At 43.3% G+C, this 27,984-nt stretch overlaps 1 protein-coding gene across 3 annotated transcripts in view; it reads left to right on the forward strand.

The window, feature by feature from the left end:
• The window catches only part of CUNH14orf159 (chromosome unknown C14orf159 homolog), a 49,417-nt gene that overhangs the window by 12,116 nt on the left and 9,317 nt on the right, over positions 1 to 27,984 (forward strand). Inside the window, exons 6-11 of one of the 3 annotated variants that reach the window (XM_019552408.1) lie at positions 2,497 to 2,619; positions 6,054 to 6,248; positions 12,785 to 13,045; positions 15,175 to 15,274; positions 19,166 to 19,314; positions 27,590 to 27,709. In XM_019552408.1, the coding sequence (XP_019407953.1) occupies positions 2,497 to 2,619; positions 6,054 to 6,248; positions 12,785 to 13,045; positions 15,175 to 15,274; positions 19,166 to 19,314; positions 27,590 to 27,709 (948 nt within the window). The remainder of the gene's footprint in view (positions 1 to 2,496; positions 2,620 to 6,053; positions 6,249 to 12,784; positions 13,046 to 15,174; positions 15,275 to 19,165; positions 19,315 to 27,589; positions 27,710 to 27,984) is intronic. The other 2 variants (XM_019552410.1, XM_019552411.1) reach the window with 2 other exon arrangements.

Consider the following 27,984-nt stretch of genomic DNA (forward strand, 5'->3'; position numbering starts at 1 on the left):
AATAAAGAAACAAACAAACTCTGACCTTTAGATAGGTAGGTAGGTAACCACTGACTTGTTTTAACTGAAAATGCAAGTTTTGAAGTGACTAAGCACAGAGAGCGTGTTGGATAAAGAAGTGAATGTCTGGTACAGGGGAAGTAGTGAAGTAGTCTATTTGGTTTTGATAAAGGATTCAATTTAAACTTGTAAATATTTATGTAATTTAGCTTATGTACAAACACTGTCCATCATTAGAAGGCTCCCAGAAAAGGGGTATCAGTAAGTAGCAGCATGGGGAGCTATGTACTTGGATACCTATAGTGTCTCTAATGTTGGCACTGGATTTATGACCTAGATACCTTGATCTGAACAGGCCCAAACCCTCAGATGGACCATAATTTTTTCCATTCGATAATAGGCAAATGTTATTGACACACAGTGATAGTGGATAAGAATAATGCAAACCATTCTATATCTACTAGTCCCAGGTTCACAGAGTCAAGGTACATCTGGCAACATGAACGTCACTCCTGAGGTTCTTTCTTGAATGTCAGATATCAGCAGCCTGGACGTTGAAGGCTGAGGCCCCCTCCCCTGCCCCCCCAATGCTCCGCAGTGGGATGGGTGAGACGGGCTGGTGGTGTGCCTTCTATCCATGGTAGCCTCGGGTTTGCTGGTCTGAAAACGCAAAGATGAGTCCTCCAATGACTCATCTTTGGGCATTGTTGATTGGTCTCCCTGTGGTTGTCATACTGTCTACATTCTAGCCTGTTAACATATTCCTTTGTTTCACATCACATGCACACATCCTATTTTGGGTTTCTCCTAATTTGGTCCATCTACCAAAACTGGAAATCCCAAGTGCTCTGTGGTGGGGCATTGTGACTTAGCCAATGGTGCAGAGTCCTTTACCTCTCTAATGGAACAGCGTGGTACGTCTTCAATTTCCCAGCCTGTGCATCTGCTTGCCACTTGCCTGTGTCAGACACAGTGGGCCTTGAAACTGTCACAAACAGGCTTTTAGAAATCAATTAACCCTTGCTATCTCCCTGGAGCATTGTTGTAATGCATAGCTACTTTACCTACAAGCCAATTCCCAAAAGGAAGCCCCTAAATGCCATTTTTCTAGCCAGCAACCAAAGTGACCTTGAAATTTAAATACAAAATTGCATTCAAAAACTTTTAATTAGATTGTATGGAAGATACCAGGAAGTACAGGGGAAATCCAGTTGACTTGCATTGTTCCTCTATGTATTTGAGTTTTGTAAGAGACAAGGATTTTTGTGGGTTATCTTTTATTAGACCAAATGTATAATTGGGAGGGGTATAAAAAAGGTTTTGGGTACCCAGAAACCTGAGGAAGGATACTAGTTGCCTGAAAGTTTGTCTATAGCCCTCATAACTATATAGTTGGTCCAATAAAAGATATAACCCACAAAAATCATTATTGCATTTTTCCTGAACCATCGCAACTGTCACCCTCAATACTACAGGAAAAATCAAACTTATAATCAACATTATTCAATACTAACAAATGTAAGCTCATTCTTGTGGGGAAACATTAAACAATTTAATAAGATGATTAAGTTCGCAAAGTAATCTATCAAAGGTGCTAGCAGAAAACAATTTTTTTTTTGATCTGGCTCGAAAAAAAAAAAAAGGTGTAGCTTTAGGCTGTATGTGCCAAGGGATCACATCATAGAACATGGAACTGATAACACAGTAGTTATAACAGTACATACAAGTCTGGTTATTTAATTCCTAGAAAGTTAGCTCCAAATTGCTGTTTGGAGAAGACCAAAAAATTATAAAGGAGCCATTAGATCTTACAAGAAACTGAAATAGTAATATGTATTGCCTACTTGAATTAATTCCAAAACGAGTGGAGGGATTGCAGAAATGCAAGTATCTGAAGAATGTACACTTGGAGCTGTGGTCCAGAATAATACCTATAATGATTGAATCAAGCAAAGGAAAATTTTAGTTGAACGGCAGAACAATTTCATAGCAGTGAAATGTAATAGCATATGGAATAATCCACAATGAGCGTGGCCTATTTCTTTGTCCAGCCTGCTTTTTTGACCTACAGCAATCTAGACTGGTGCAGAGAACATATTCAACTGGGAAATCTGAATAAGCTATCAGAACTTTATGAGTATAGGTCTTCAGTGAACTGGTAGTTAAGCTATTATAAGAATGTTTCCTGGGAAGTTTAGTACTCAGAGAAGCCCGTGGGTTTTCTTGTTCCAGAAGCAGAGTGAGCTGACACATAGAAAAACAAAAAAACCTCATAATCCATATGTTACGATGATAAAACTGGAAAAGGTAATTTAAGGAGTACAGTACTAAGACAGGTATGAAGGCCATGCACACAAAAGGAAAACTATGGAATTCTGGATGTGGTTTGGGATTGTTATTGTTTCAATTCCAGATCAGTGCCACTGGGTAAGCTTGGCTCCATACCACTGCTGCTTAACTAGAATGTAATGTGGCTTTACTGTTTACTAATTATAGGCTTATTAGGAATCCAAGACTTTTCCAACCCAGACTATGGAGATCCAGTACAGCCTCATCCTGGGGATGTTCCAGTGTTTTGGGCCTGTGGAGTAACAGGAATGGAAGCAATCAGTAACTGCAGTACGTACTGTATATAATAGAATTTTTAGATTGAAGTTCATTTTTACATAGTTTTCATTACGCATTTCTAATTAGCGTGATGTGGTTATTGGGTTTCATTTCCATTGCCCTGCTTTATGCTAGTTAGAAAATGTTGGATAAAGCTATTTCCACTTCAGTGGAACTAATAGTTTATTACTGAGAATTTTTTTGTGTGTGAAATAGAAGAGTTAGTATTAATGTCAAAGCATCAGACATTGTTTTTAGCATTCAACACCAGAATAAGATTTCTTATTTTGAAACCTCATTTCTTTGAATGTTGTTCTTTCATTATAGCAATTCAAAATCAAGTAAAATATTTAATCTGAGTCGAAACAAATGTTTTGATTGATCTGAAATATATCAGAATTTATTTTATGAAGAATTACAAAATTTTAAGGTTTTGTTCCAAATTGGAATGAAAAGAAATGTCATAACTTTGACATCTTCACAAAACAGATTTTTTTTTCTGCAGTGCCACCTTGTAAAGTAATTTATAGCACTGCAAAATGAGTGTACAGGACATGCTTCCAAATCAAAATGGCTGTATTAGTTACTAACCTAAATGACTACACTGTGTAAGACAACAAAGAATAAGATTCAGCATCTTTTTAGGGGCATTCAAAAAATGAGCTCAGTAACACAGCCTGGTATTGTGCTTACAGTTGTGCGCTATATGTTTTACCAATTTTTTCCAACTGAAAATATCTAAAAATTGAATAACACGGGTCCAAATTCTGATGGACTTAAATGGGAAGTTAAAGTGCTCAGTGCCTCTGTCAGGCCCTAAGTTACTCAAGCTGGATACCAAAACATATTTACTTTTGAAAATGTAAAACCAGGTATTATTCATATTCATTTTCATGTAGATATTTCTTAAATGCAAAATGCATTATCTGATCCATAAGTACACAGTTCGTTTCTCAAGATCAATACCTGCTGCAATGCTAGTAAGAAAACAGCTATCTTATGGTGGCTGAACAAAAAGAGCTGTTGTTTTGTACCAATATAAACAATTGTATATAAAATTTACTTTTATTAGTTTCCTTTATACCCTTCATAGGATTGTAGGATCCTATGATAGTAGGGCTGGAAGGGACCTTAGGAAGTCATCTAGTCCTGTCACCTGCTCAAGGCAAGATCATACCTGACTAGGGGTGCACCGATAAAGATTTTTGGGGTCAATATGAATGGCTGACTATTAATGAGCCATATCAGCATATACTGATGTGATTGCCAATATGCAAGCCTAGCAGCTTAGAGAGCAGCATCTGGCTGGTAAGTCTGTTGCAGGGAAGGGGTGGGCGTAGGGAAGTAGCATTCAGGGGGGCATGGTGAGGGAGGGAGTGGGGCTGGGGCAGGTGCAGAGGCAGGCACTGCCCAGACAAGGTGGGGTGAGGCACAGGATGGAGCCATGAGCGGCTCATTTGGGGTTGCAGGGAGTGGAGGGTGGCTCCCACTGCTGTGTGCACCCCCAAGGGAGGCATGGGGGGGCACATGCCCCCTGGATCTGTGTGCAGGGTGAGAGTGCGCTGTCCACTGCAGGCTAGGGCTGGGGGTGGTACCAGGCTCTTCCTGGTGGGGGGTTAGGCCAGGGCTGTGCTTAGGGTGGGTGGTGTGGTGCTGGGATGGGGTTTGGGAGGGGGCTACAGCAAATTGTGGGGTGGCCATAGCCTCCCTGAACCATTCCTCCCAGTGCTGCCACTGCCTGCCCCAAGCATAGCCCTGGCCCAACCCCCCACACCAGGAAGAGCCTGGTGCCACCCCAGCCCATAGTAGCCTGCCCTCACCACACACAGATCTGGAGGGCACATGCCCTCCTATGCTTCCACTGAGGGTGCAGATATTGGTGGGAGCTGCCCCCCCAAGATCTGCTTGCAGCTCTGTCCCATGCCCGTCCCCGCCCATGAAGCACTTGTCCCCAGGGCTGGATTAACACATAGCCAAACTAGGCACATGCCTAGGGCCCTAAGTGAAGAAGGAGCCCGGTTGTACTCATTTTACAAATTATAATTTATTGAGTGAAAAAAGTAATATGAATATACAGTATTAATTTGGGGCCCACAAGTTTGTTTGCCTAGGGCCCACTAGAGGATTAATTTAGCCCTGCCTGCCCCTGCCCCACTCCTTTCCTCACCATGGGAGCTTCCATCTGCTTCCCCCGCCACACACACAATCCCCTTCTCTCCCCACTAACAGACTTACTGCCTGGGCACTGCTCTCCAAGCTGCCGGGCTGCACTCCTGGCCACATGCATGCTGCAGCTGCACCCATGCATGCAGCATTTATCGGTGACATTATCAGCAGCATCAGCCAAAAAAAGCTGATTGCCAATAATTTTCGTTTTCCTTTTATTGGTGCTGATACGATATGGCCTGATGTACCAGTGCACCTCTATCCTTGAGTATACCATTCCAGCCAAATAATCTTTCTAACTTGCTCTGTAATATTTCCAAGGGTGGAGATTCCACATTTATTTTAGGTAGCCTAATGTTTAAACATCCTCATAGTTAGAAAGGTCCTCCAAATCTCCAAATTAAAATTCCTCTGCTGCAGCTTGAGTCCTTTGCTCCTAGTCCTGTTTCCTGCAGCCACACAGAAGGGCCATCTCCATCCTTTCTGTAATCACCCTTCAGGTATTTTAAGTTTGTTATCAAATCCCCCATCAGTCTTCTGTTCTCCAGCCTAAATAACCCTAGCTCTTTCAGCTTTTCTACCTAAGTCCTGCTTCTGAGGCTCCTAGTCATTTTTGTTGGTCTTCACTGGACTCCTTGGCTGTGCCTCCACAAGTGAGAATGTGCACTTTGTGGCACCTCAAAGGCTTTTGTGTTGCCACAAAATGCACACAGCACACATGAATAGGTTCTGCATTGCAGAGTAAAATTAGGTAACTACAACTCCTGGTATCATCCCCCATCCCCTTCCCCCCCAAAAACAAAACAAAAACAAAACAGGGCAGAAAAAAAGTGAGGTGGTACATGTGACTGCAGCATGTACTGCCTGTAACTGGAGCCTGATCAGCTAGAGCCATACTCTGGCCACCGCTCAGGCTCCACATGCCTGGATCACTGCCGTTGCAGCCCTACGAGGCCCCTGGGGCCTTGGGTAAGGCTTCTGGTCCTGCCCAGGTGCTGGCCCCAGCCTCTCCTACCCCATTTGGGGCAATTTACTGCACTCCAGAGTGTGAACAGGGGCATTTCCCCGGGGACAACTAGCAGCAGCACAAATATACATGCTCATGGGGATGCACCCCATGTGTCACTTGAGTGTTTTGTTTTATTAAGACTTATGTGATGGAGACAACATTCATGTTTAATGATGTAGCTTTTCATAATTTTTGTCATTTTAATGATTTTTTGATTAGTTGTTGTTGTTATTATTATTAACAGTAAGTGGAAATCTTTCATCTATTTTAGAATCTCCACTAGCTTTCACTCATTCCCCTGGCTGCATGTTTATTACTGACCAGAAAAACGAAGATGCTGAAGCTTACCTGAAAGAAATCCCTGAGGTCCACTGCATTTCTCAAAGTCCTTTGTATTACAGCATTGTATCAGCTGCAGCAGTAAAAAGGATAAGAGATCTAGAAAGTCTAATTGGAATAGATCCAGGTAAAAAAAAGTTTCTAAGTTGCTTTTCATTTAGTGAAGAATAAATAGTTCTGGAAACTAAGATTTTGTCATGTAAGATTAGTATACACGATCTATCCAGTTCATTCAGATAGTATTTTAAATCAGGAATGCAGTAAGAAAATTCCAAAAGTTACAATGCCTTTGTAAGGTTATTCTGAATGATACTGTTGTTCTCCCTTTCCATCTTACCATACTGATCAGTTTGAGCCAGCCAGTCTGCTTTAGCTAATGGGGCATCAGTATACTTTCCATTCCTAGTTTTATCTGCATGTTAACATATACTGCTATCAATCTCTAAGTTCTAGATCTGGCTTATACCTGTGCTTCCAGCATGACTTAGGACCCACAGGGTTACTCCCATCAGAAGGGAGTCTAATTGTTGTGTATAAACTGATAAGTAGCAGGAATTGTCCATCTGTGAATAGCGAAGTAGGATAACATATTAATACCAGCTCAAAAAATACTCCTTATGGTGAGCAATACAACATCCCTTAAAACTTCTGCAATACCATTCTACTCTTTCAAGTGTAGAACGTTCTAGAAGTTGATTTTTGTATCTGTTCTTTCAAAAACTGATGTTTTCTAGATGAATTAATGTCAAGCTGGGATGAGGATTACCTGATTATCTCAGAAGTGGGTGGGAGGGATAGAGAAAGATAAAGGATGTAACAGTTCCTAAAACCAGTATTGGCATGCCTCCCTTTCTGTCACCTACACCCCATTAGTTCTAGTCCTATTTTACCCATACGTTCTTCTGCCTTACTGAACAAGGTATAGATTTTAGAAGGAGAAAGTAGGCCTGAATTTGTGATCATAGAATCATAAACTAAGGTTGGAAGGGACCTCAGGAGACTATTTAGTCCAACCCCCGCTCAAATCAGGACCAGCCCCAACTAGATCATCCCATCCAAGGATCTTAAAGGTTTCCAAGGATGGAATAATGGCCACAGATTGTTAAAGAGAAGGTTCAGACTAGACATCAGGAGACACTACTTTACAGTTAGGGTTGCCAGGCTCTGGAATGGGCTCCCAAGGGAGGTGGTGCTCTCTTCTATCTTGGGGGTCTTCAAGTGGAGGCTGGACAGATATTTGGCTGGGGTGATTTATGACCGTGGCACCTGTTTCTGCCTGGGGCAGGGGATCGGACCTGATGATCTGTTTAGGTCCCTTCTAACCCTAAGCACTATGATACTATGATAGAGATTCCACAACCTCTCTGGGTATCCTATTCCAGGGCTTTACTACCCTCCTTGTGAGTCTTCCCCCAATAACCAACCTAAACTTCCCTTGCTGCAGCTTGAGACCATTGCTCCCTGTTCTGTCATCTGTCACCTCTGAGAACAGTCCAGCTCCATCCTCTTTGGAGCCCCGCTTCAGGTAGCTGAAAGCACCTATTAAATCTCTTCTCAGTGTTCCATGACCCACCCCTGGGCATTCCACTTGATATTGGCTGCCACCTAGACATCAAGCCATTGATTACTACCCTTTGAGCCTAACGATCCAGCCAGTTTTCCATCCACCTTCAATCCACAGCATTCAACCTATAGATCCTTAGCTCACTTGCAAGAATGTTTTGGGAGACTTTAGCAAAAGTCAATGTATATCATGTACACTGTTCTCCTGGCACCCACAGAGCCAGTTATCTAATCACAGAAGGCAATCAAGTTGGTCAGGTATGACTTGCTCTTGGTGAATCCATGCTGACTGTTCCTAATCACCTTCTCTTCCAAGTGCTTAGAAAAAGCTGTGATTAGCTCTTTCATACTTGATACCATTCTTCCCCACAGTGTTTCCAAATTCATGGGAAATTTGTCGCTGCTGTTACCTGCATAATATATCACTGGCTTTTACAGAAAAAAATAGCAGTGCTATAAACTCTATCTAAACAACCTGCTTTCCTCCAACCCTTTTATCTAAGTTCTCCATAGAAATGCATGGACTAGGTATATGAGCTTTCTTTATCCAATAGTGCTTTTACTATCCTGGCATTCAAAGTAGCAAAGAACATTTGCAGGCTCTTTTGAGAAAATAATTCCTTTTGAGGGAGATAACATAATTTTCTATGGTAACCAGGAATCCTGGCTTTCTCTGACTTAAAAAAAATCCCCAACTTTTGAATTAAAAAAAGTAACCCCAAATCCACATTTTTCCATGATTAAAATGAAACACCTCTCTCTCTCTCTCTCTCTCTCTCTCTCTCTCTCTCTCTCTCTCTATATATATATATATATATATATATATATAATATTAGCGGTGTTTCATTTTAATCATGGAGAAATGTGGATTTGGGGTTACTTTTTTTAAATTCAAAAGTTGGGGATTTTTTTTAAATCGGAGAAAACCAAGACCCCTGAGGATAACATGTTGTAACAATTTCTTAATGGGAAAATTCCAGTCTTTGTGTTTTAGTCTGACTACAGTAATAGTAAATCTGCATATAGTGAATAATACTGCAAAAGCCATTTGCAGTTCACCTTTAATAGATCATTTCATTTTCCTTAAGGACCATCCTAGCCCATAGGCTTAGTTATCTCACTAATTCCCAAAGTCTTAGAGTAACTGAAACATTTTAAAGGTGGTGTTGGTGTGGCTTGATACATTTCTATAAAACAAATTCTACTGCTTTGCTGCATCTACATGTAAATTAGGACATCCTCCTTGATTCCTTGTTCTGGCTGCAAGTAGTGCCTCAGTAAGCAAATGGGATGTGTCTGCATCTCAGTAGGGACTTCACCTGTTGGCAGCAGTTCTGAACAACAGAGATATCAATGTCTCTTCTCTTTTTCAGTTTTTCTACTTAATTTCCACCTTTACTTCTGTACAAACCTTTTACCTCACTCATGGCATGATATGCATTTAATAGCCTTTCTTACCAAAAGCAGAACCAGATAAATGGGTTATACCTGTAGCCAGGTCTGTTGTTACCATTCATTCAAACTCTTAAATAAATTAGTCTATGTTTTCTCTCTCAACATATTGGAGTAATTTTGGCTCTCTACAATTCCACAAACTTACAGTAGTCCACCTTGGGTCATAATATGGAAGCTGATATTTATATATCTGTGTTACAGGGGTGTTGGTTGTAGCCATGTTTGTCTAAGGACATAGGCAGACAAGGTCCTTTGGGCAAATGTGATGTCTTTAATTAGCTCTAAAGAACTGGATATCTTTAATTAGCAACTAAAGAAGTGGAAAACAAATTCTTTTAAAAGTTCCTGTTTACTGGCCAACTAAATAATTGGAAAAAATGTTCTTTAGCTGGTCTAATAAAAGAGATCATATTTACCCAACAAACCTTGTCTACCTATACCTGTGTTAAGCGCTCATACAAGGCCCTCCCCTAAAAAAAAATCACTTGACTTCAAGTGATCTTATCAGGTATTGAATAGCCTCATATTGGGCCTCTCTCTTTCATCATTGTCCTAGTCTTCCACAAACTGCATGAAAAAAACACTTAAATCGAGAACAGATACCTTGATTCTTGAGGATAGTATTCTCCAAACAAAATGAGATTCAGGAATTGCCAGTTTCTCTTCTTATCCCCTCCCTTTTCCTCTTACACCCTCACATGGAGTGGACAATATTTTTTTTAGAAAGAGATCTAGCCTCCCTGCTGATTTCAGAAACTGCAGTCATTCCTGTTTACTGGCTCATGTTCCTGCCTGATCCCCACGAGGACCCCACCTCTCATATCAGTAAGGAAATGATCTGGAAGGACTGTTTCACAGTCATCTGACCAATACCAAAGAAGTAGTGGTGGAGGTAAGGAATGAAAGAAACTGAAGGATGTGACTGTTCCTAAAAAGGGGTGTATTGATATTTATTTTATTATTACTTCAATGGCAGTATTTCTTTTACTCCCATTTCTTTCATAAACTCTTACTTCTGCGGAAATTTCCTGGTCTTTCCAGGAGTGCTCTACTCTGTGTACCACTCTCCCCAAGCAAGACATTTTCTCTCCTTCTGCCCCTTTGGAACTCCTTTCCCCTAACAGTAACTCAGTTTCATGAGCTTCTTTGTTGTCTTTTCCCCCTCACTGACATTTGTGAGCCTCAGACCCCCAACAACATCTTAATTGGTTAATTAAGTAGATCCAGCTATTTGCACAGGGTTCTCCAATGGTGTGACAGTCCATGCTGTCACATTTGGCATGGTTTCTATCCTCAGCTGGCTGCAGAAAATATATACAAGAAGAAGAAATGCAACTGGTAAAATTTAAAAGAAGAAAGCAATGAGGAGAAAAAGAAAAGTGGGAGGAGATAAAGATAAGAGGAGAATGAGGTAAATAAAGTCAATGGGAAGTGTCTTTAACCTTATAATGCAGCCAGTCCATTCATTTTTCACACATACCAGCAAGTCTGAAAAATAAGAAATCTATTTTTTTCTTTCCTCTTTTCCATTAGGAAAATATCAGAAATATGGATATACTGGCTTTAAGTGTATAATATTACTCTGTAATGGCTGACTTACGGAAAGGGTAAGAGCCATTAATGGAATAGTTGCCTCATTTCAGGAGTATAGGATCTGATCATCTGCTAATATCACCATACTACAAAAGTATTACTTAGCATGAGTAATTCTGTGGGTTATCAATAGCAAGAGATATTTAAAACTTTGCTCTCTACTTCAGTGAGGGTACTATTGTAGAAGTTCAATCCAAGAATAAAATTCCTAATATCCATTTGTATCCCATAATCTCATCCAGTCCTTGGACATTACCTAGTTTCCAAGTTAAATCAGTTTAGGAATTTACCTCTTTCTCATGGGAAAATAGAAGATTAAAAAAAAAAAAAACAGAAAGAAGACACAAAGATAGAAATACAGCCAGGCTGCACAGTTTGGGTGTGAACTGAAACTTTTCTAAAATCTGTGAAGTTTGACTTGGAGTCCACTCTAGCACAGATATGAATACAGATTGAAAGAAAAAAGGTGAGACATTATTTATCATGCTCTTGAAAAAACAAGACAAATTGCTCCAGTACAGAAATAAGAATGATTCATATTAATACCTAAAAATATCAATACAGTGAATTTTTCAGCCTGGAATTGCAGGCCATTAGTATAACTATTTCAAACCTCATACCACTCCACCTTTACCCCCACCTTTACTGACTCAGCAGGAATCAAGACCCATCATCATTTGATCATTATTCAGACTGTTTGGGGAAGCTTAAATGATGTCTGTATCTTCCTAGTTAGAAGGTAGTCTCATGCTATAAAATCCACTGCTCTGTCCTGATGCAGTTTTCACATGTATAGATGTACATTTGCAAAAGCATTAGTTTGTGCAAGGCATCAGAACTGAGATCTGTCCCTGTGACCTGGATTTCTTTTTTCCTGTCATCCATCCTTTCAAGCAGTAGAATATTTTACCCCAAAGTCTTGTTCTGCGACATAGGCAATATTTTGGATGGGCAGAGCCAATGGAGATGGGTCTGGAGCCATCCATTCATTCATAGTGTCACCATTGGTTATGCCAAGCTTAGAGCCTCTGTCCTTAGCCTCTCTGGGCTGATCACAACATCTCTTCTGAGTTTCCATGGGATTGTAACAATGTGTGTCTTACTTTCATGGTCACTTTATTCTCATGATTCTGCTCAGTCAGGAAAGGCAGTCTGTACTTTCCCCTGAGAACAGCTGGAAGAAATCAAGGGCTAGTGATTCACCCCCCCATTGAGACTGGCCAGAAAGTTCTCCAAATTCCCTGTAAGAAGTGTGTGCGTTTCCTTCTTCAGGATGCATCAGGGTGATGCCAGTGACTACCACACCTCATCATGTGCTCCTGACATTTTCCCTTGCGTTTTTGCTCATTGTTCCTTTTCCTGGGCTACTTTACACCCCTCTCCTCTCTCTGGCAGGCAAATATCCGTTGTGTGGATGTCTGCTCCAATAGAGGTGTATTCGCTTTCCCTGACCCAGTGCCACCTCCACCCTCTCTCCTACTTCTGTCTTGGTCCTGAAGACTTTTTTCCTCTTGTAGATAATGTTGCAGCTCTGTTACAATGTGTCTTAGGGTCTGGACTCCCAGCTCTGGTACCATCTGTCTATATAGCCTCCAGTACATCGTTCATCTTCTCTGTGCCCACATTATAGATAACAAGATAAAAGACCTCTGAATCTTTCTGAACAAATTTAATTTAATCAAATCTGAATTGCACAACTGAATTTAACAGAGAGTTTAAGTTTGAAATTGCATCTGCTTCTGAAATTCCTCAGTGGTCCTTTAATACATGCTGAAATATATATTTTCAATCCATTCCTGATTCTCTTCCTATGCTAACCTTGCAGGAGGCGATGAGTTTTGCTGAGAACCCCCATTTCTTTCTCTGTATCTTTTGCTGTATAAATAGTAAGCGAGGGACCTGGGGGCAGGGTTGTTGGCTGCTCCACATTTTGGATCATCTTGACACCTGGCAGTAAGGGACAGGGATTGGCTCTGACAAAATCTCCTGGAGAGAGCAGCATGTTAAAAATCTAGCCTTGTCCTTCAAAAAATATGCTTTTATTATTTATAGGACATCGAGGTGTGAAACATTTGTTCTGTCAGGATCAGCTGCTAAAGGCTTGTCTGTCCATTTCACATGCCCGATCAGTGCTCATAACCACAGGATTTCCTACACACTTCAACCATGAACCACCTGAAGAGAATGATGGACCTCCTGGAGCCATTGCTCTTGCAACCATGTTGCAGGCCTTGGGGAAATATGTTGTTATAGTAACAGACCTAAGAGCCATGAATTTATTTAAAGAGATTATTGAAGAAGCTGTTCAGCAAGGTACAGCATGCAGTTTTTTTCTCAGTTTTAATTTGCTGATGTGGTTCAAACTCTGTTTCAGTGAACGCTTTTTAAAATAGATCAAGGCCATGAGAAGTATTGTAAGTGTATAGACTAAAAGAGCCAGAGAATCAATCAATTCACCATATTTTCTCACTTACAATGCACCCACCACAACCCCTTAATAAAACCTTGCTTTTGGAAGGCAGAATGTAGAAACAACACTTTTTTTTTCCCCCGGAGTCATGACTGACTGTGACAGTAAGTGCTCCTGTGAACATAAAAGTCCAGGAAGTTTGGCATCCCAGGAGACTATCTGGGTGAGGCAGCAGGCAGTAGGAACTTCTTACCACACCAGGAAGTTTCTGTTGCCTGCCACCTCACCCAGATGGTCTCCTGGAGTACCACACTTTCGGGACACTCTATGTTCCCAGGAGCACTTACTTTCTGTCACTCAAGGCTGGGCCTCAGAACGTTGCATTGCTATTAGCAAAACTATTAGTTCTTAACTATAAGTAGTCTTTTATGTTAAGTTCCTGTCAACAAAATATTCTTTACATCACAAGACGCATCAGGATACTTACAGCAGCTCACTTGCTGCTTCTGGCACAAGCAACAGTGCTCAGCCAATAGCTACAGCTGTGAGATGGTTAACACAGGACACTGCCCCTTCACCTGGCTAAACTAGACACACTGGCATATGGGCAGCTGCATGGCAAGCAGTGTTTCCATCCATGTGACCTTTTTCCAGTGAAGAAAATAGCTTTCATGCTTAATACATGCACCCCAATTTTGGGGGGCTGATTTTGGTGGAAAGGTGTGTTGGTTGTGAGAAAATATGGTAAATTGCCATAATTTCATTGACTCGAATTGAGCATCTTGCCCCAGATTTTTTTAAATTCACTTTAGGGCTACTAGTCTATGATCCTGTGCAAGGAGCCATTCTGGAATTGTTATTCCTAATTAAATCCCTGAGTGTCAAATATAAGGCCTGCGGGCCAGATTTGGCCTACAGAACTGTGTGATTTGGTCCATGAGTTGCTGGATTGATCCCATGTGCCAGCCGCAGCCCCATGCATGCAGTTTATGTACTACAGGCAGCAAAGGGGGCTGGCATGGGGCATCTGCTGTATGTGGCAGACCACCAGATAAGCTCTGCATACTGGCTCTTGGGCCCTGGACTGTCCCTGTGCTGTCTGCAGAGCCAGATCCAGTCCACATGTCACAGCCAGTGTGCATCCTGTGCTATCCCTGGTGCCTGTACATGATATGCAGGCTGGACGGTGCCATGGATACTGCAGAGGGGTTGGTCCTTGGGACTGCCCCAGTAACAGCCCTCGGGGCCAGCTGAGTTTGTTAGCCCTGCCCTGTATGAATTCTCTTATGCTGGAATAAGTATATCTAATTCCATATTGGTTTAATTGACTCCCCAAGCCCTTTTTATTTGTATATAAGAACCTACCCGCAAAGGGAGGTGGCCAAGTAAGCTAAAGTGTAAATTTACATGCAGTGCCAACTCCATTTGTAGTCAGTTTTAATACACATCGGGCACATCTACATGTTGCCCTACAGTGACCTTGTTACAGAGAAGTAGCTGCTGGTTATGTGTAGATGCCTGTGGACACTATGTTGCCATACCACATCACTACGGCAACATAGTATCACATGTAGACTCACCCATTTAATGTGAGATGGCTTACTCCACTTTAAACAAAATCTACCTTGTACTTACTTACTGCACACTGAGAACATCCAAAAGGGCACTTCTAAAATAACTTCCTGCATAGACAAGCCCTAAAGTGGATTTCAAAAGATTTGGGGCAAGATATTTAGTTGGAGTTGCATCAATTCACACCCTTAGGTAATTGTTTAGTAATGTCCCCATCTAAACAATGTGAAATAGATAAAGCGACTTTGGAATAAAACCCTTTTTTTCCCCCCGCAACAAAAATGCCCACATGGGAAGGTAATTAACAAAAACTATTTTTCTTTAAATTCACATACTGTCTTAATTTGAATGAACTTCCCTGTCAGGAAGCCCACACTAGTTCTGTTCTGTTCTGTGAAAATCCAAACAGATCATGTAAAAAAGATTCATGATACCTGTACTGAATTTTTGTTTGACTTAGGGTTACTGAAGGCACCAGTCCCTCTGCTGAGTTATCGAGGAGATGCTTCAGAGTCAGCTTTGATGTTTTTGTGTGATGATGGAAATGTTAAAAAACCCAGGTATGTTCTCAAGAGTTAGGGACAGATATTCAAAAAGCCAGATCCTGAGTTGATTCAATCTTTTCAGGTTAGTCTAATCTACCCAGATTGGTTCAATCTGCAAGTGAATAGACATTCACAAAATGCAGCCACATGCCAGCAGTGGCTCAGGCCAGGAGCCAGGGGGTGCTAGAGCAGCTCTTGGCTGCAGGGAACCTGTGCTGGGGGAGTAGCTTGGAGTGAATGGGCCAGGGAGTGAGTTTAATTCCCCTTTCCCTTCCCTGTCCCAATGGCATGGACCTGGGCCGGGGTCCACTTGGTGCTCCCCACTCGCTGCTACAGCAGTGGGGCCAGACCACAGCCAAATGCCACCCGGCATGGCCTCTGAGGCAGAGGGGGCAGGGAAGGGGGGTTATTGCCCCCTCCAGCCCCACCACCCTGTGGGACCAGAGCCAGGGTCTGCCTGCCCCAACTGGCACCACCGCTGCTGCTCGCTCCCTGCATGGGGTGAGCAGCAGGATAAGCCCACTCCTGCCCCCTCCACCAGATGCTGAAAGGAAAGGGAAATGACCCTCCTACCCAAGGGGCCTCTGGCTGGGCCCCTGACCCTCTTGCTTGAGCAGTGAGGGGCCAGGACCCTGATAGGGCAGCAGCCTCTCTCCTGATGTCTGGGGAGTGTGAGCCACTTCCTGGGGAGGGGGTGGAGGCATGAGTGGGGGATCAGAGCTGCTGTGGACTGCACGGGGTGAATAGTGGCTATAGCCCCACAAACCCTCCTAGCGCCATCACCTCTTGCCCCATGCAGTCTGTGGCAGCTCTGCTTGCCCCGCAGCATGGGCCCTCTGCCTGGAGCATGGCCCCCTGCCATGAAAAGGCTCACACCATGACAGGGGCTGCAGCCCCCCTCAGAGTTGCTCCATCCTCACAGGTCCAGGGTGCGGGGCCAGAGGCTGGTCAGTGTGGCCCCCTTAGGTGGGGGTCAGGGAGCAGGGTTATTTCCCTCTCTGACCCCAGGGTACCACAGTGGAGGCTGCTTTCCCCAACCAGTGGGTGAGTGGTGGGATAAACCCCCTTCTGCCTCCTCTACCAGATGCTGGAGGGAGTGGGAAATAACCCCTCTCCCTGCCCCGCACCTAAGGGGGCCATCCTGGCCAGCCTCTGGCCCCACCCCTACCGCTGAAGCAATGAGGCATGAGAAACTTTGACAGGGGGATGCAGCCCCTGTCACAGTGTCCTGGAGTCCGAGCTTCTTCCTGGTGGGGGGCTGTGCTGTGGGTGGGGGAGAACTTGCTGCAGACTGTGTGGGGCAAGCAGTGGCAGCACTAGTGGGGCTTGGGGTGCTATGGCCCCCTCCAAGCCCTAGTGCCACTGCTCACCCTGCACAGTCCACGGCAGCTCTGACCTCCCACTTGCAGTCCCCATGCTGGGAAGACTCACGCTCCCTGGACACCAGGACAGGGGCTGCTGCCCTATTAGGGCCTTGTACCCTTGTCCTTCAGTGGCAGGGTCGGTGGGAGAGGCATCCAGAAGCCAACCAGTGGAGTCCCTTAGGCAAGGAGGAGGGAGAGGGGTTATTACCCCCTCCCTCTGGCATTAGTGGAGGGGGCAGGAGTGGGCTTATCCTGCTACTCACCGCACACAGGGAATGAGTGGCAGCAGTGGTGGTTGGGGAAAGCAGACCCTGCCATGGTCCCCTGGCGGCAATAGGGGTAGAGGGGGGAATAACCCTCCCCCCTGTCCACTCTGCCTCAGGGGGCAATGCCTGCTGGCATTTGGCTATGCCCCAACACCGCCACTGCAGCAATGGTGAGGGAGCACCCGGTGGACCCTGGCCCAGTTCTGTGCCAGTGGGGCAGGGAGGGGGGAATTAAACCCCCTCCAGTTCACTCCAAGCTACTGCTGTGATTGGCCAAGCCCCTGCCGCTGGAGCAGTGAGCAGGTAAATGCAAGTCTGCACTGGTGAGACAGGAGAGGGAGGGGGCCAGCCTCTGGCCAGGTCCCTACCCCTGCCTGTCCCTGCTTTGGCTAGGGAGCAGAGGGGCAGGGCCAGTCCTGTTCTGCTGGAGCAAACAGCACAGCCCAGCCCAGAAAGTATGCTGGGATCCTGGGGGACTCTGGCTTAACTTAAACCAGGAAGGGGTCTGGGACAGAAATTGCATAAACCGATTCGAGCTCAATCAGTTAAGTCTGATATTGCATTCAACCAGGTTTATCTCAAACCAGTTTTGGCCATTTTGAAACTGGTTTATATGCACTGAATTTACATTCTGTTACAGGTTTAAACCAGTTTCTGCTCACTTTAATCTGTCTATGTGTAACTTCTGTCACTAGCCAAAGTGAGAGGACTGGGGCTATGTAAAGTCCTAGTAATAGGAGAAGTCATGATCACATGCAATATAATGGTTGCAAACAAATCCTTACAGAATGAAGAGCCTGTAATTAATTATTTTGATTTTTTTTAAAATTGCTATATTTAACAAATCACATTTTTATTTAAAGTCATCCTTTTATATGAGTAAAAGAATGTACATATACATTTAAGGATCTTGCCAGAGACTTAATAGGCTCCTTTTAATAGACTTCAGTGTCTATTTCATCTTTTTTGACCTTTTTGAGTCACAGTCACATTCTTTTAGCCAATTCTCTTTAAAGAAAATATATATTTATATATATCTAAATATATATTTCTTCAGTTCATTCTAGTCTCATTTCTTTCTGCAGGTTAATATATACTGCAGTTTCAACAAATCATTATCTTCATTTCTCATGCGGAGGGAGCATAATTTAGTGACAGCTAGTTTCTACTTCAATCGATCCCTTAATCCCAAGTATATAAAAATATATTTGAACTGAATATATTTTTTTATGTCGGGACTTCCATTGCATGAAGTCTTGTGGGCTTATGGTAGATATCTGTAAAAACAGTGACTAACTTGGCACAATTAGAATTCAGTAGATTCTATTCAGCTGAATGTGTTCAGTAGAACTGGCCTGGCAGAGGTGTTGCATATTAGGTTCAAGACACAGCAGCAGAACACAGGAGAAGATTCTTAAGCAAGGACCTAAAACAGACCTTGCACATGTTCACTTTCACAAGCAACAGGTTTGCCAAAATTACGAAAGGAAAGACATGAAACAACTGAATAATTTACAAGCACTGCAGTACTTTAAATTGGGATTATATTTACAATGAACTGAACTTTTAAGAACCTCCTTAGGAAGATCTTAAAATGCTTTGCAGACACTAAGAAATTATAAGCAACACTCCTGTAGGAGGTATTACTTAATATTCTAAGCAAAGCACATCAAAGTGACTTGCCCAAAGCTCCATTAGTTGTGGAGAGTTTCAGTTGTTACTCCATTTGCTGCTGGCATCAAGAAAACAAAATGAAATGTTGTAACTAAACTATACAGGATTAAATTCTCGAGTGACACATACGGGGGCTAAGTTATTTGTTGGGAGTAAGTCAGAAATAAATGTACACAACGAAGTCCATTTTAGCATTCTGTGGCTGTATAAAATGAATGTAAATTACCATAAGTGGACAGAAGGAATAGGGGTGGGGAAAGTACCTGACAGTAGAGTCTAAGATATAAGCTTTACATCTGAGACTCACATCCATTAGCTAAATCGGGGTGGTCACAAGTGGCACCAGCCACCCATGTGTGGCATGTGTCAGATTACGGAGGAAGCAGGGAGCACAGTGGCAGATGGGGCAGAGAGCACAGGGAAGGAAGCAGAGGAGCAGTTCAGGCAGAGAGCACAGGGCTGAGAGCAGAATGTAGAACTGTGGATCAGGCAGGGGAAGGGTGTCACAATGGCACTCGGGGAAGATACAGGACTAATTTGTGGGATGCCTGCCAAAAGGGTTGACCCCAACTAAAATAAATTATCACTTTATTTCTGACCAGATTTGATCACCTCATAGCAATAGAGCGAGCTGGGATGGCTGCTGACGGCAATTACTACAATGCAAGGAAAATTAATATTAAACATCTGGTGGATCCCATAGATGAATTGTTTATAGCAGCACGTACAATACCTGGAGTCACAACAACAGGTAGGTGTGATGCTCCCACTGAAGGATCTAACACACAAGAAAAACAAAAATCAATCAAATTTGGAAACTTATAATCTTGAGGCTGATCTATTAAGTGTATTATAATGTTATCACTACATCATCCCCATCCCACCCCACCCCATGTATTCCAAGACTTATACTCAGGTATGTGTACAGGTACCCAGTCAATGCAGACCCCGTTATGTATGCTTAGTCTATATGCACACACTTGCACATCCACAATGCCTGGGTAAGCACAAAAATTACTCAGGTACAGAGTTAGAAAACTACCATTTAGGTGCACAAATGGAAACAGAATTATGCCCAGGATGTATATGTATGTACAGAGCCTGAGGTACATCAACTCTTCGCTGTCCTTAGTGTACACCATTAAATCACTGAATGAAAATATATAAAGCAAATATTACATGTTTATGTTCTTTTTATGATTGTTGAAATAATGTCAAAATTTAAAAAGACTCTTAGCTACACTCATGTAGTCCTTTTATATTGCAAGCTCTCTTTAGTAGCAAATACTGTATTTATTTGCATACCACATGCCCCAAATAAGATGTACCTTGTTTTGGGAATGCAGAATGAAAGGGGAGAGAGATTTTTCATTTTAACCAAACAGTTCAGAATCAGTTCTGTCATTTAAGATACACAACCCAAATTTCAACCGCTAATTTTTTTGGGGAAAGATGAGTATGGTATGTGAACAAATGAGGCATGTCTATACTGCCCTGTGGGGTCTTCTCCTAACTGGGACCTACCATAATAGAAGTAGGGCTCCTTATGAAACTTTTTATCAAAACTGTTAGCATGAACAAAGATATTTAAGTATTACTGTTATTAGCATGGCTTTCTTCCCCCTACTGTAAATAGTAGGGTAACCCTGAAAAGCATGTTGTTACCATATTTCTAAAATTATACAATAGGCCACCTCTATCCTTAAGAAGGACATCTTAGAAAATTCCCATGCAGATAAACTATGCAAAGATCTTTACTACAAATACTGTATTTTCTCACATAGCACATGACCCCATATAAGAAATCTACCTTGTTTTGGGGAAGGCAGAATGAAAAAACCAGAGGAACCAAACTCTCATATGTTTGATGTTATTTTAAAGCCCTGATAAATGTGGTGAAATGTGTAGCTAGTCTCAGTCCAATTCCATGTGAATACATTTTCTAGTAATGAAGCCACCATTATAATTAGTACCCTATTGACTCTTTCAGCAAAGAGTCCAAGGATTAAATGGATATGATAGAGTTATACTTCTTCCATAAAACCCTTCAATAAAATACCTAAAAAATGTCTGCTGCATTCAAACTGGTTAGATCTTTGACTTAAAAACAGACGCAAAGTTGTAAACGTGATTTTTTTAAAAAATGTTTTAAGGTAGTTGGTGGAGGGACTTAGCTCCTCCTCAGTATGACATCAAACACATGGAGAATATTCAATAAAGTATCCTGATCCCTTGAAACTTTTACTCTAGAATTAAAGTATATTGTTAATTTGGGGAAGTTTATACTGCACAAACTTCAGGCTCCATGACAGACAAACTGACACTATTTACCAGTAGCGTTTAATTTTAAAAACTTCAGAGTTATTAGAATATCCTTTAAAACTTCAGTAAAGAAGAACCAAGAAACAATACTTTGTGAATAATAAATAAATTAAGGAAGTAGTGATCCCAAGTCATTGTCTCCTATACTGTATTTTGAAATTTCTCTGGAGAGGCATTTTAAAAGAGGAGGACTTAATACACAACCTTTCTAATATAATTAGCAGTATGGCAGTAATAATCCAGAATGAAGCATTATCTAGGGTAGTGTTTTTTTCTAAACAGGGTTTGCCTAGTAGTTAAATATTCCAGAACTCTGGGTCAGCCATTGACTTCAGTGGATAATCTGACAAGATCTCCTATAAAGTTGGGTAAAAATTGCATATTGACAAAGTAATTGAGCATCTTTAGAGCAATACTCTATCTTATTCTTTCCATTTGACGTCTTCCCTCCTCTTGTTTGTCACACTAACCTCTTGTATCTGGTCTTAAATTTGATCATAGCTGTTTAGTGAGGGGATGAAATTTTTTTGCATATTTGTACAGTTCTTAGTGGAGTACCAATCTCGGCTAGTGATGAGGAGGAAAGGTTTGAAAGCGTGATTTTTTTCTACATTAAAGAGAACATTGAAACTATTGATTAAATACAGAGTGTGAGAGTTGCTAGAAATATGTTATAGCACGTATGAGAGGTGTGATCTCTTGAGTATGGCTGGCTGTAAAGAATAGAAAGGGATAAGAAAAGAACTCTTAGCATAACAGCATGTTCAGTTGCAAGGAACACTGTTTTGACAGATGGACAATATGAGTGTGTTGGAGCATTGCTGCCTGTATTTACCTTGATATACTATTGTTAACATTTTCATTAAAAAACAAGATTCAAGTATATTGCATTCAGTTCATTATGTAAAATAATCCCTTAGCCTGGGAGTATGACTATAGCTAAATTATGAACAACATCCATAGCTTCTCTGAATGCCAGTGTCATAAGAGGATATAAAGCAAATGTGGACCCTCAGAAGCAGGTTTAGTCAAAGTGAGAATTATGTGAACAAGTAGGGGCACAGTAGGTGTGGCACAGATGTACTGAAATAGATCATTAAACAATTATGTTCTGAAAAGATCATGGTGATTGTGGCAGGGCACTATGTGTGCCTGCCACTTGAAGGCCCTGGAGCTGGCAGCCTCCAGGTGCCTAATGAGGGCAACAATTTTAGGCTCAGGGCTGCCTGTATAAACAAGGCAGTTTGGCTGCTGGAGGTCAGGCAACAACACCGCCTGGCCATAGGTCCACTGAGTTTCATCTGGAGGTAAGGGAGGAGCTGTAGGGGATGGTGGGAGGCTCCTGGTCCTGGGTACAACCTGGAACTACACCCTGCCAGGAGTAGGTGGCCTGGTGGGGCTCCCAGTGGCACAAGAACCCCCAGGAAATGCCAGGCCAGTGATCACCCCGGTGAAAGGCGGGTCAGGGCGCCTTAACTCCTAGCCCTCACCTTCGGCTGGGTCGCGTACACCAGAGGTAGTTGTGGGGGTGCAAGCCCCAAGGAGAAGAGTTGGAGGCCAGGTGTGGCCAAGGCTGCCTGAGCCCTGCAGGGGTTCGAGACACTGAGGCGGAGAGTTGGGGCCAGGCATGGCTATGGCCACCTGAGCCCACCTGTGGAGGGAAGCCCCAAGACCCTGAGTAAAGGGGGTGTTATGAGCAGTGTGGAGCCCCAAGTGTGAGGGGGGCAGAGTGTGGAGCCCTGTGAAGGAAGAGGGGGCTCAGCCAGAGAGAGAGAGCTGAGTCCTGACCCCAGTAAGTCCTCCAATGCAGGGAGTCAGAGTTTGGGTCGAATATAACACCAGTAGCAGCACCATGACCTGCTACCCAAGGGGGGAGTGAGAGTCCCTGAGGCACCAGTCATGGTGTGAGGTAACTCCAGCTCCCCACATCTGTGGAGCAGGACCCAGAGAGAGGGACCCTGGGATAAGAGTATGGGTCATACATTGAGGCCTGCCAGAGCTTCCCCTGTGTGGCCCAGGTGGGGGCTAGGACCAGGAGGGTCAGAAGGGCAAGGAGGCCCACCAAGAGGAATGCCTAAGTGCCTGGGGTCCCGACCAGCCTGGAGGTGGACTGGGGCTAGTGTGAGCCAAAGGTCCCAGTGAGGGGACCACACCCGAAGGGGAACTGATGGTAGGGTGATACGTGGCCTGGTATGATGGCAGCAGTGTTCGCCTGAAGGGAGGAAACCAGGTGGGGTCCTACAGCAGGATTCTGGGGCCCATCACGGAGGACTAGTGCATTTGAAAACATCATGAGGTCATCTGCGAGGCTTGGGCTGCAGAGTAGGGGAGGAATGGAGCCACAGATAGCACCCCCTCACAGCGGGGCAGTAAATGAGCAGCCTCCTGCCTAAGTACATCTATTAATTAATCAATTAAGTCCAAGACATGGTGGGTGAGAAGGCGGGTGGTTAGCCCAAGAACAGGTGTGTGGGCCACGGCTGGATCAGCCCCGGTAGGTCCCCTGTTACACTGATCTTCTAAGAAAGCGGGGGCCAACCTTTTGGCAGGCATGCCAGAAATTATCCGTGCAACCTCCATAAGTGCCATTTTGATCCCTTTACCTTCTCCAGGGGTATCAAACTCATCTGCCTCACAGACTGGATGAGTGGTATAAAGCTGGTCCAGGGGTAGGCACCACTTTTTGGCGGGAGTGCTGAAAAAACCACAATGGCTACTTTGAAAGGTGCCGGAGTGCCAGCATATCAGAAAAACAAAACGAGAGCAGAGAAATACATAGCAGGGCACACATAGCAGAAGCAGGAGGATATAGCAGGTTGAGGCTGTCGGTGGAGCTGGGATGGGGCTGGGGCCCAAGCAGGGCTGAGGTTGGGATAGGGCTGGGGCCAGGGCTGCTTGGCAGCACATGGCTGGGCCCATGGGCAACATGGGGCTGGGGCCAGGGCCCACCGGCAGCATGAGGCTGGAGCCATTTGCAGCGCCGGGATGGGGCTGGGACCCATGCAGGTCCACAACCCTGGGTCCATCCCTACACTGCCGATGGCCCCAGCCCAGCAGCATTGTTGGGCTGGGCTGGGGCAGGCGGTGGTGGTGCTGGCTGGGGCTGGGCCCACTGGCAGCATGTGGCTGAGCCTGCTGGCAATGCCAGGATAGGGCTGGGGCCCATGCAGGTCCATGGGCCCAGACCCTGGCCTCATTCCGGTGCTGGCACTGGGCTGGGGCCTGTGGTGGTGCCAGCCGATGCCAGGCCTGCCAGCAGCACATGGCAAGTTTGTGTGTCCAGGCCCCATCCTGATGCTTCCAACAGCCCATGTCCAGTGGCAGCACTGGGCGGGGGCAGGCAGTAGCGGTGGTGGTGGCTAGGACCGGGCCTGCTGGCAACACGTGGCTGGGGCTGTCCGCAGTGCTGGGATCGGACCCGGGCCCATGTAGGTCCACAGCCCTAGCCCCAGCTCCATCCCAATGCTGCCAACAGCCCTGATCCAGTGCTGGCACTTGGCTGGGGCCCGCAGCGGTGCTGGCTGGGCCATCAGTGCAAGGGTGGGGCCGGGGCCTTCAGAGTGCTGCCGGCCCCTGGCTTGGGGCCGGGACTGGGGCCAGTGGTGGTGCCAGGCTAGGGTTGGGGCCGGGGACTCTTACCTGGCTGGGGTTGGCAGCGTGGGTCAGTGGCAGTGCAAGGTTGTTCCTGGGCAGCCACATGCTGCTCGATCTGGGCACAGGTCTTCCTGCCACTTGGGCTGTGTGCCAATAGAAACCATGCTGCATGCCACTTCGGCACATGTGCCATAGGTTGTCAACCCCTGGGCTAGTCCATGGGCCAGATGAATGGTGCATAGCCAGCCCCATAGGCTGAATCAGGCCTATAGACACCCTCCTCCAAACCAGGTGAGGGTGGGGTGCCACATGCAGTGCAGCCTGGCTGGAGTGGGCACCAAGTGCAACATGTGTCCTGGGCCCTGTGCATGGAGCCAGTCCAGTGTGCACCATGTGGGTCAACTCCAGATCCAGGGGCAGCACTGGAGGCCAGATCATGCAACTGTAAGCCACCTCTACTGTACTTTATTCAGCTTTCTACTTCCTGCACTCTGCTCCATAACCAAGCTGCTGCTCTGACTTCTACTTCCTACATTGTGGTTTCTGCCTGGCATAATGTTCTGTTTTCTGCTTCTTGCCCTATTTGCCACTGTGGTGTCTGTTCCTTCCCCAGAGTGTTGTGCACTGTACAGAGGCTACCCATGCCACCTCTGACTTAGAGTCTTAGTGCTGATGATGCTTCTGTATGATCCCTTTAGCAGCAGTTAATGAAATACTGAAAGGTCTGAATAAAAAACAGTCAAGCTTTTTGTTCTTTCTTTGTATTTTATGGCACAAAGGGCTGACATTTTAGACAAGTTTAGCTATCATGGCTTCAAGGATTAAGACAGACAGTGAAAGCTCATTTAGAAAATCTAGAGGACAACCACATATCTGCTTCCCCAGCACTACTTCCTGAAGGCTGGGCTCTTAAGGAAGGAGCCATTAAAGTAGGAGTATGACATGCAGAAAAGTAGGGAAAGGAAGTAAGCCATCAATGAAGGAGAAATCTCTATGAGGAAGACGAGAAATCTTTCCCTGCCCATGAATAGGTTAACCAGTGGGATATATCCAAAACAATATATCCTACCACTAAACAACCATACCTGAAACAGCTATCCCACAGTAAAGCAAGGAAAAATGAAGGCAAGCCCTTGGGATTAGTATCTGTAACTATAGAACCTATGTAATATCATTAAAAGGCAAGAGTTAATTTAAACCCCCCCCTAAAATTGTGTCATTTTATTTTATTTTTTTGTCCCTGGAGGCAAGAAATCTATGTATCGGGTGCTTACAGTACAACAATCATCATTTCATCAAGATCAGATAAAGGCAGACCCAAAACCATTTGAGTTGCTCTCCAAAGAATCCACACCTAAAATGTAGTATCAGCAAAATGAAGGAACGATTTAAGCAAATTATTTAATAAGTGAATAAAATAAGATCCAATATTCCATTCCTGTATTGTTATAGAGTTGAACAGAATACTGAGGCAGAAGTTGTTGGGTAAAAGGTAGAGTAAACTGAATGGCAAGAAGCAAACAAAATGTGGGCCAAACATCAGACAGTCACCAAAAAATTTATGCTCATTTTGAATGGATCTGTGTGAGACTTAATGACTTAACCCACCATCTTCTCAGGGCTCAGTCCTGTCTCAATCTGAAAATATAGAAGTTTGGAACTAAATAGTCCATTCCTGTTGAAAAACAGCTTTCAACTTGTCATATAAATTACATGCACTCACAAATACAGTTCTGGAAAAATTCTGCATTTATCAAATTTCAGTTAAGATTCCACTGATCATACTTTATTAATTGCATCTTATTTTTATTATGTAACATGCATTAACAACCAGACGCATTTCAGTTATTAAAACAATAGATAATGATGAAGAATTTGGTGCACAGTACTGTTTTGTAAATATAAATGTTTTCTATTTTACAAAATATGAAAGAGTAATTTTCCTTAAAATCTTCAAAGTCCAAAATTTCAGTTTTAAATTAACAAATAACTGAAATATGTCAATTCCTGATTAAGTAGTGTGTGTGACTGCATAATTATTTGACACTAAGAGGCAGATTTTGTGAACTTGCTCAGATTGATATGTAATAATTTATATGGCATTGTGTTCTTTAAAGTTCTGATTATCCAACATATTTTTCAAAAGGGCCTTATTTTTGGCTGCCTAAAATGTGACACCTGGGACAGCCAACATCTTTTCCTCCTAACATGCCCAGTAATACAGTTACTATTGGCTTTACTGAGACTGAAGATACTTTACTTTTATGAAAGACAAGCAGTAATCAAGTTGAACACCTAAAATATATATATACACACCCAAAATCAGAGGCTACTTTTGAGAAAGTGTAGTTCTCAAACCATGGAGAAAAATGGTTTGGAAAATAAGCAGAAAAAGCAAGAGGTCTCTCTATATAATGGCACAGTAGGACCCAGTAGCATAAATAAGTGGGGGTGACAAGGGCAGCAACACTGGGTGCCCACTTAGGAGGGAGTAAGGGTGCCCGAACAGCAACTTCTGTAGCTACCAGAAGCCCTATAGCCAACACTGCCTTGGGAGCAGAGCTGCCGTTACATCTCTGGTAGAACAAATTGTTAAGTTCTTTCAAAAGAGCTCCTGCTGTTCCCAAAATCATTGTGTAAACTTTTTGTATATTTGTACAAAAACTATTACTATTTGTTTTATTTTCTCTATACTAACAGCATAAGTTGCATTTTCCAAATGACTGCAGTTACGTTTCATGTTTCACATGTTATCTATACAATATTGTATTACAGGACATTTAGCTAAGCGTTTCTACTACTTTCTGTTAGACAGAGTATCTCTTCATGAGGGTATGAAAATATCATCCTTTTGTTGTTTGCAGCTTGTATGTTTAATTACGACACATCTGTAACATCTTACAGATAAGTACATAATATCATTATGCCTCCACCTATGTTTTATGATCTCCTGTTTTGTGGCACTTCTGAAAATAGGAAAGCACTCAGCTTGAAAGGAGAACAGAACTGTAACACAAGCTATTGTGAAAGGCAATGGATAGATTATAAAGAAGTTTATATTTGTTAGATACAGTTTGGTGCTCATACAATTTATTTTCCTTTTAATGAAGGCATTGGAGATGGAGGAAATGAACTGGGAATGGGGAAAGTAAAAGAAGCCGTAAAAAAGCACATAAAAAATGGAGATACTATAGCTTGTGATGTTGAAGCCGATTTCACTATTGTAGCTGGTAAGTAAAAAGAAAAATGTTTAATGAAAAAGAAGTGAAAATATAGCAAGTATGTTGCAGTTAATTCTACATTGACTTTTTCTAAGTGACAAAAACTCAATTTGTTTCTGATTTTTGTATCAAAATCTGGTCATGTAGCCTAAGTTTGCTAAAAATATGGCAAAACTGGGTTAAGTGAAAGCTACACAGGATTCATGTCTCACAAAAGAAGTGGAATTCTTTTTTAACTATTAGCCGTTTGAGTGTTTGCCTTTGTTTCAAACCCCAATGCAAAA

This window comes from Crocodylus porosus, unplaced genomic scaffold (assembly GCF_001723895.1).
Source record: "Crocodylus porosus isolate Cpor-Errol unplaced genomic scaffold, CroPor_comp1, whole genome shotgun sequence".
NCBI classification, from domain to species: Eukaryota; Metazoa; Chordata; order Crocodylia; family Crocodylidae; genus Crocodylus; species Crocodylus porosus.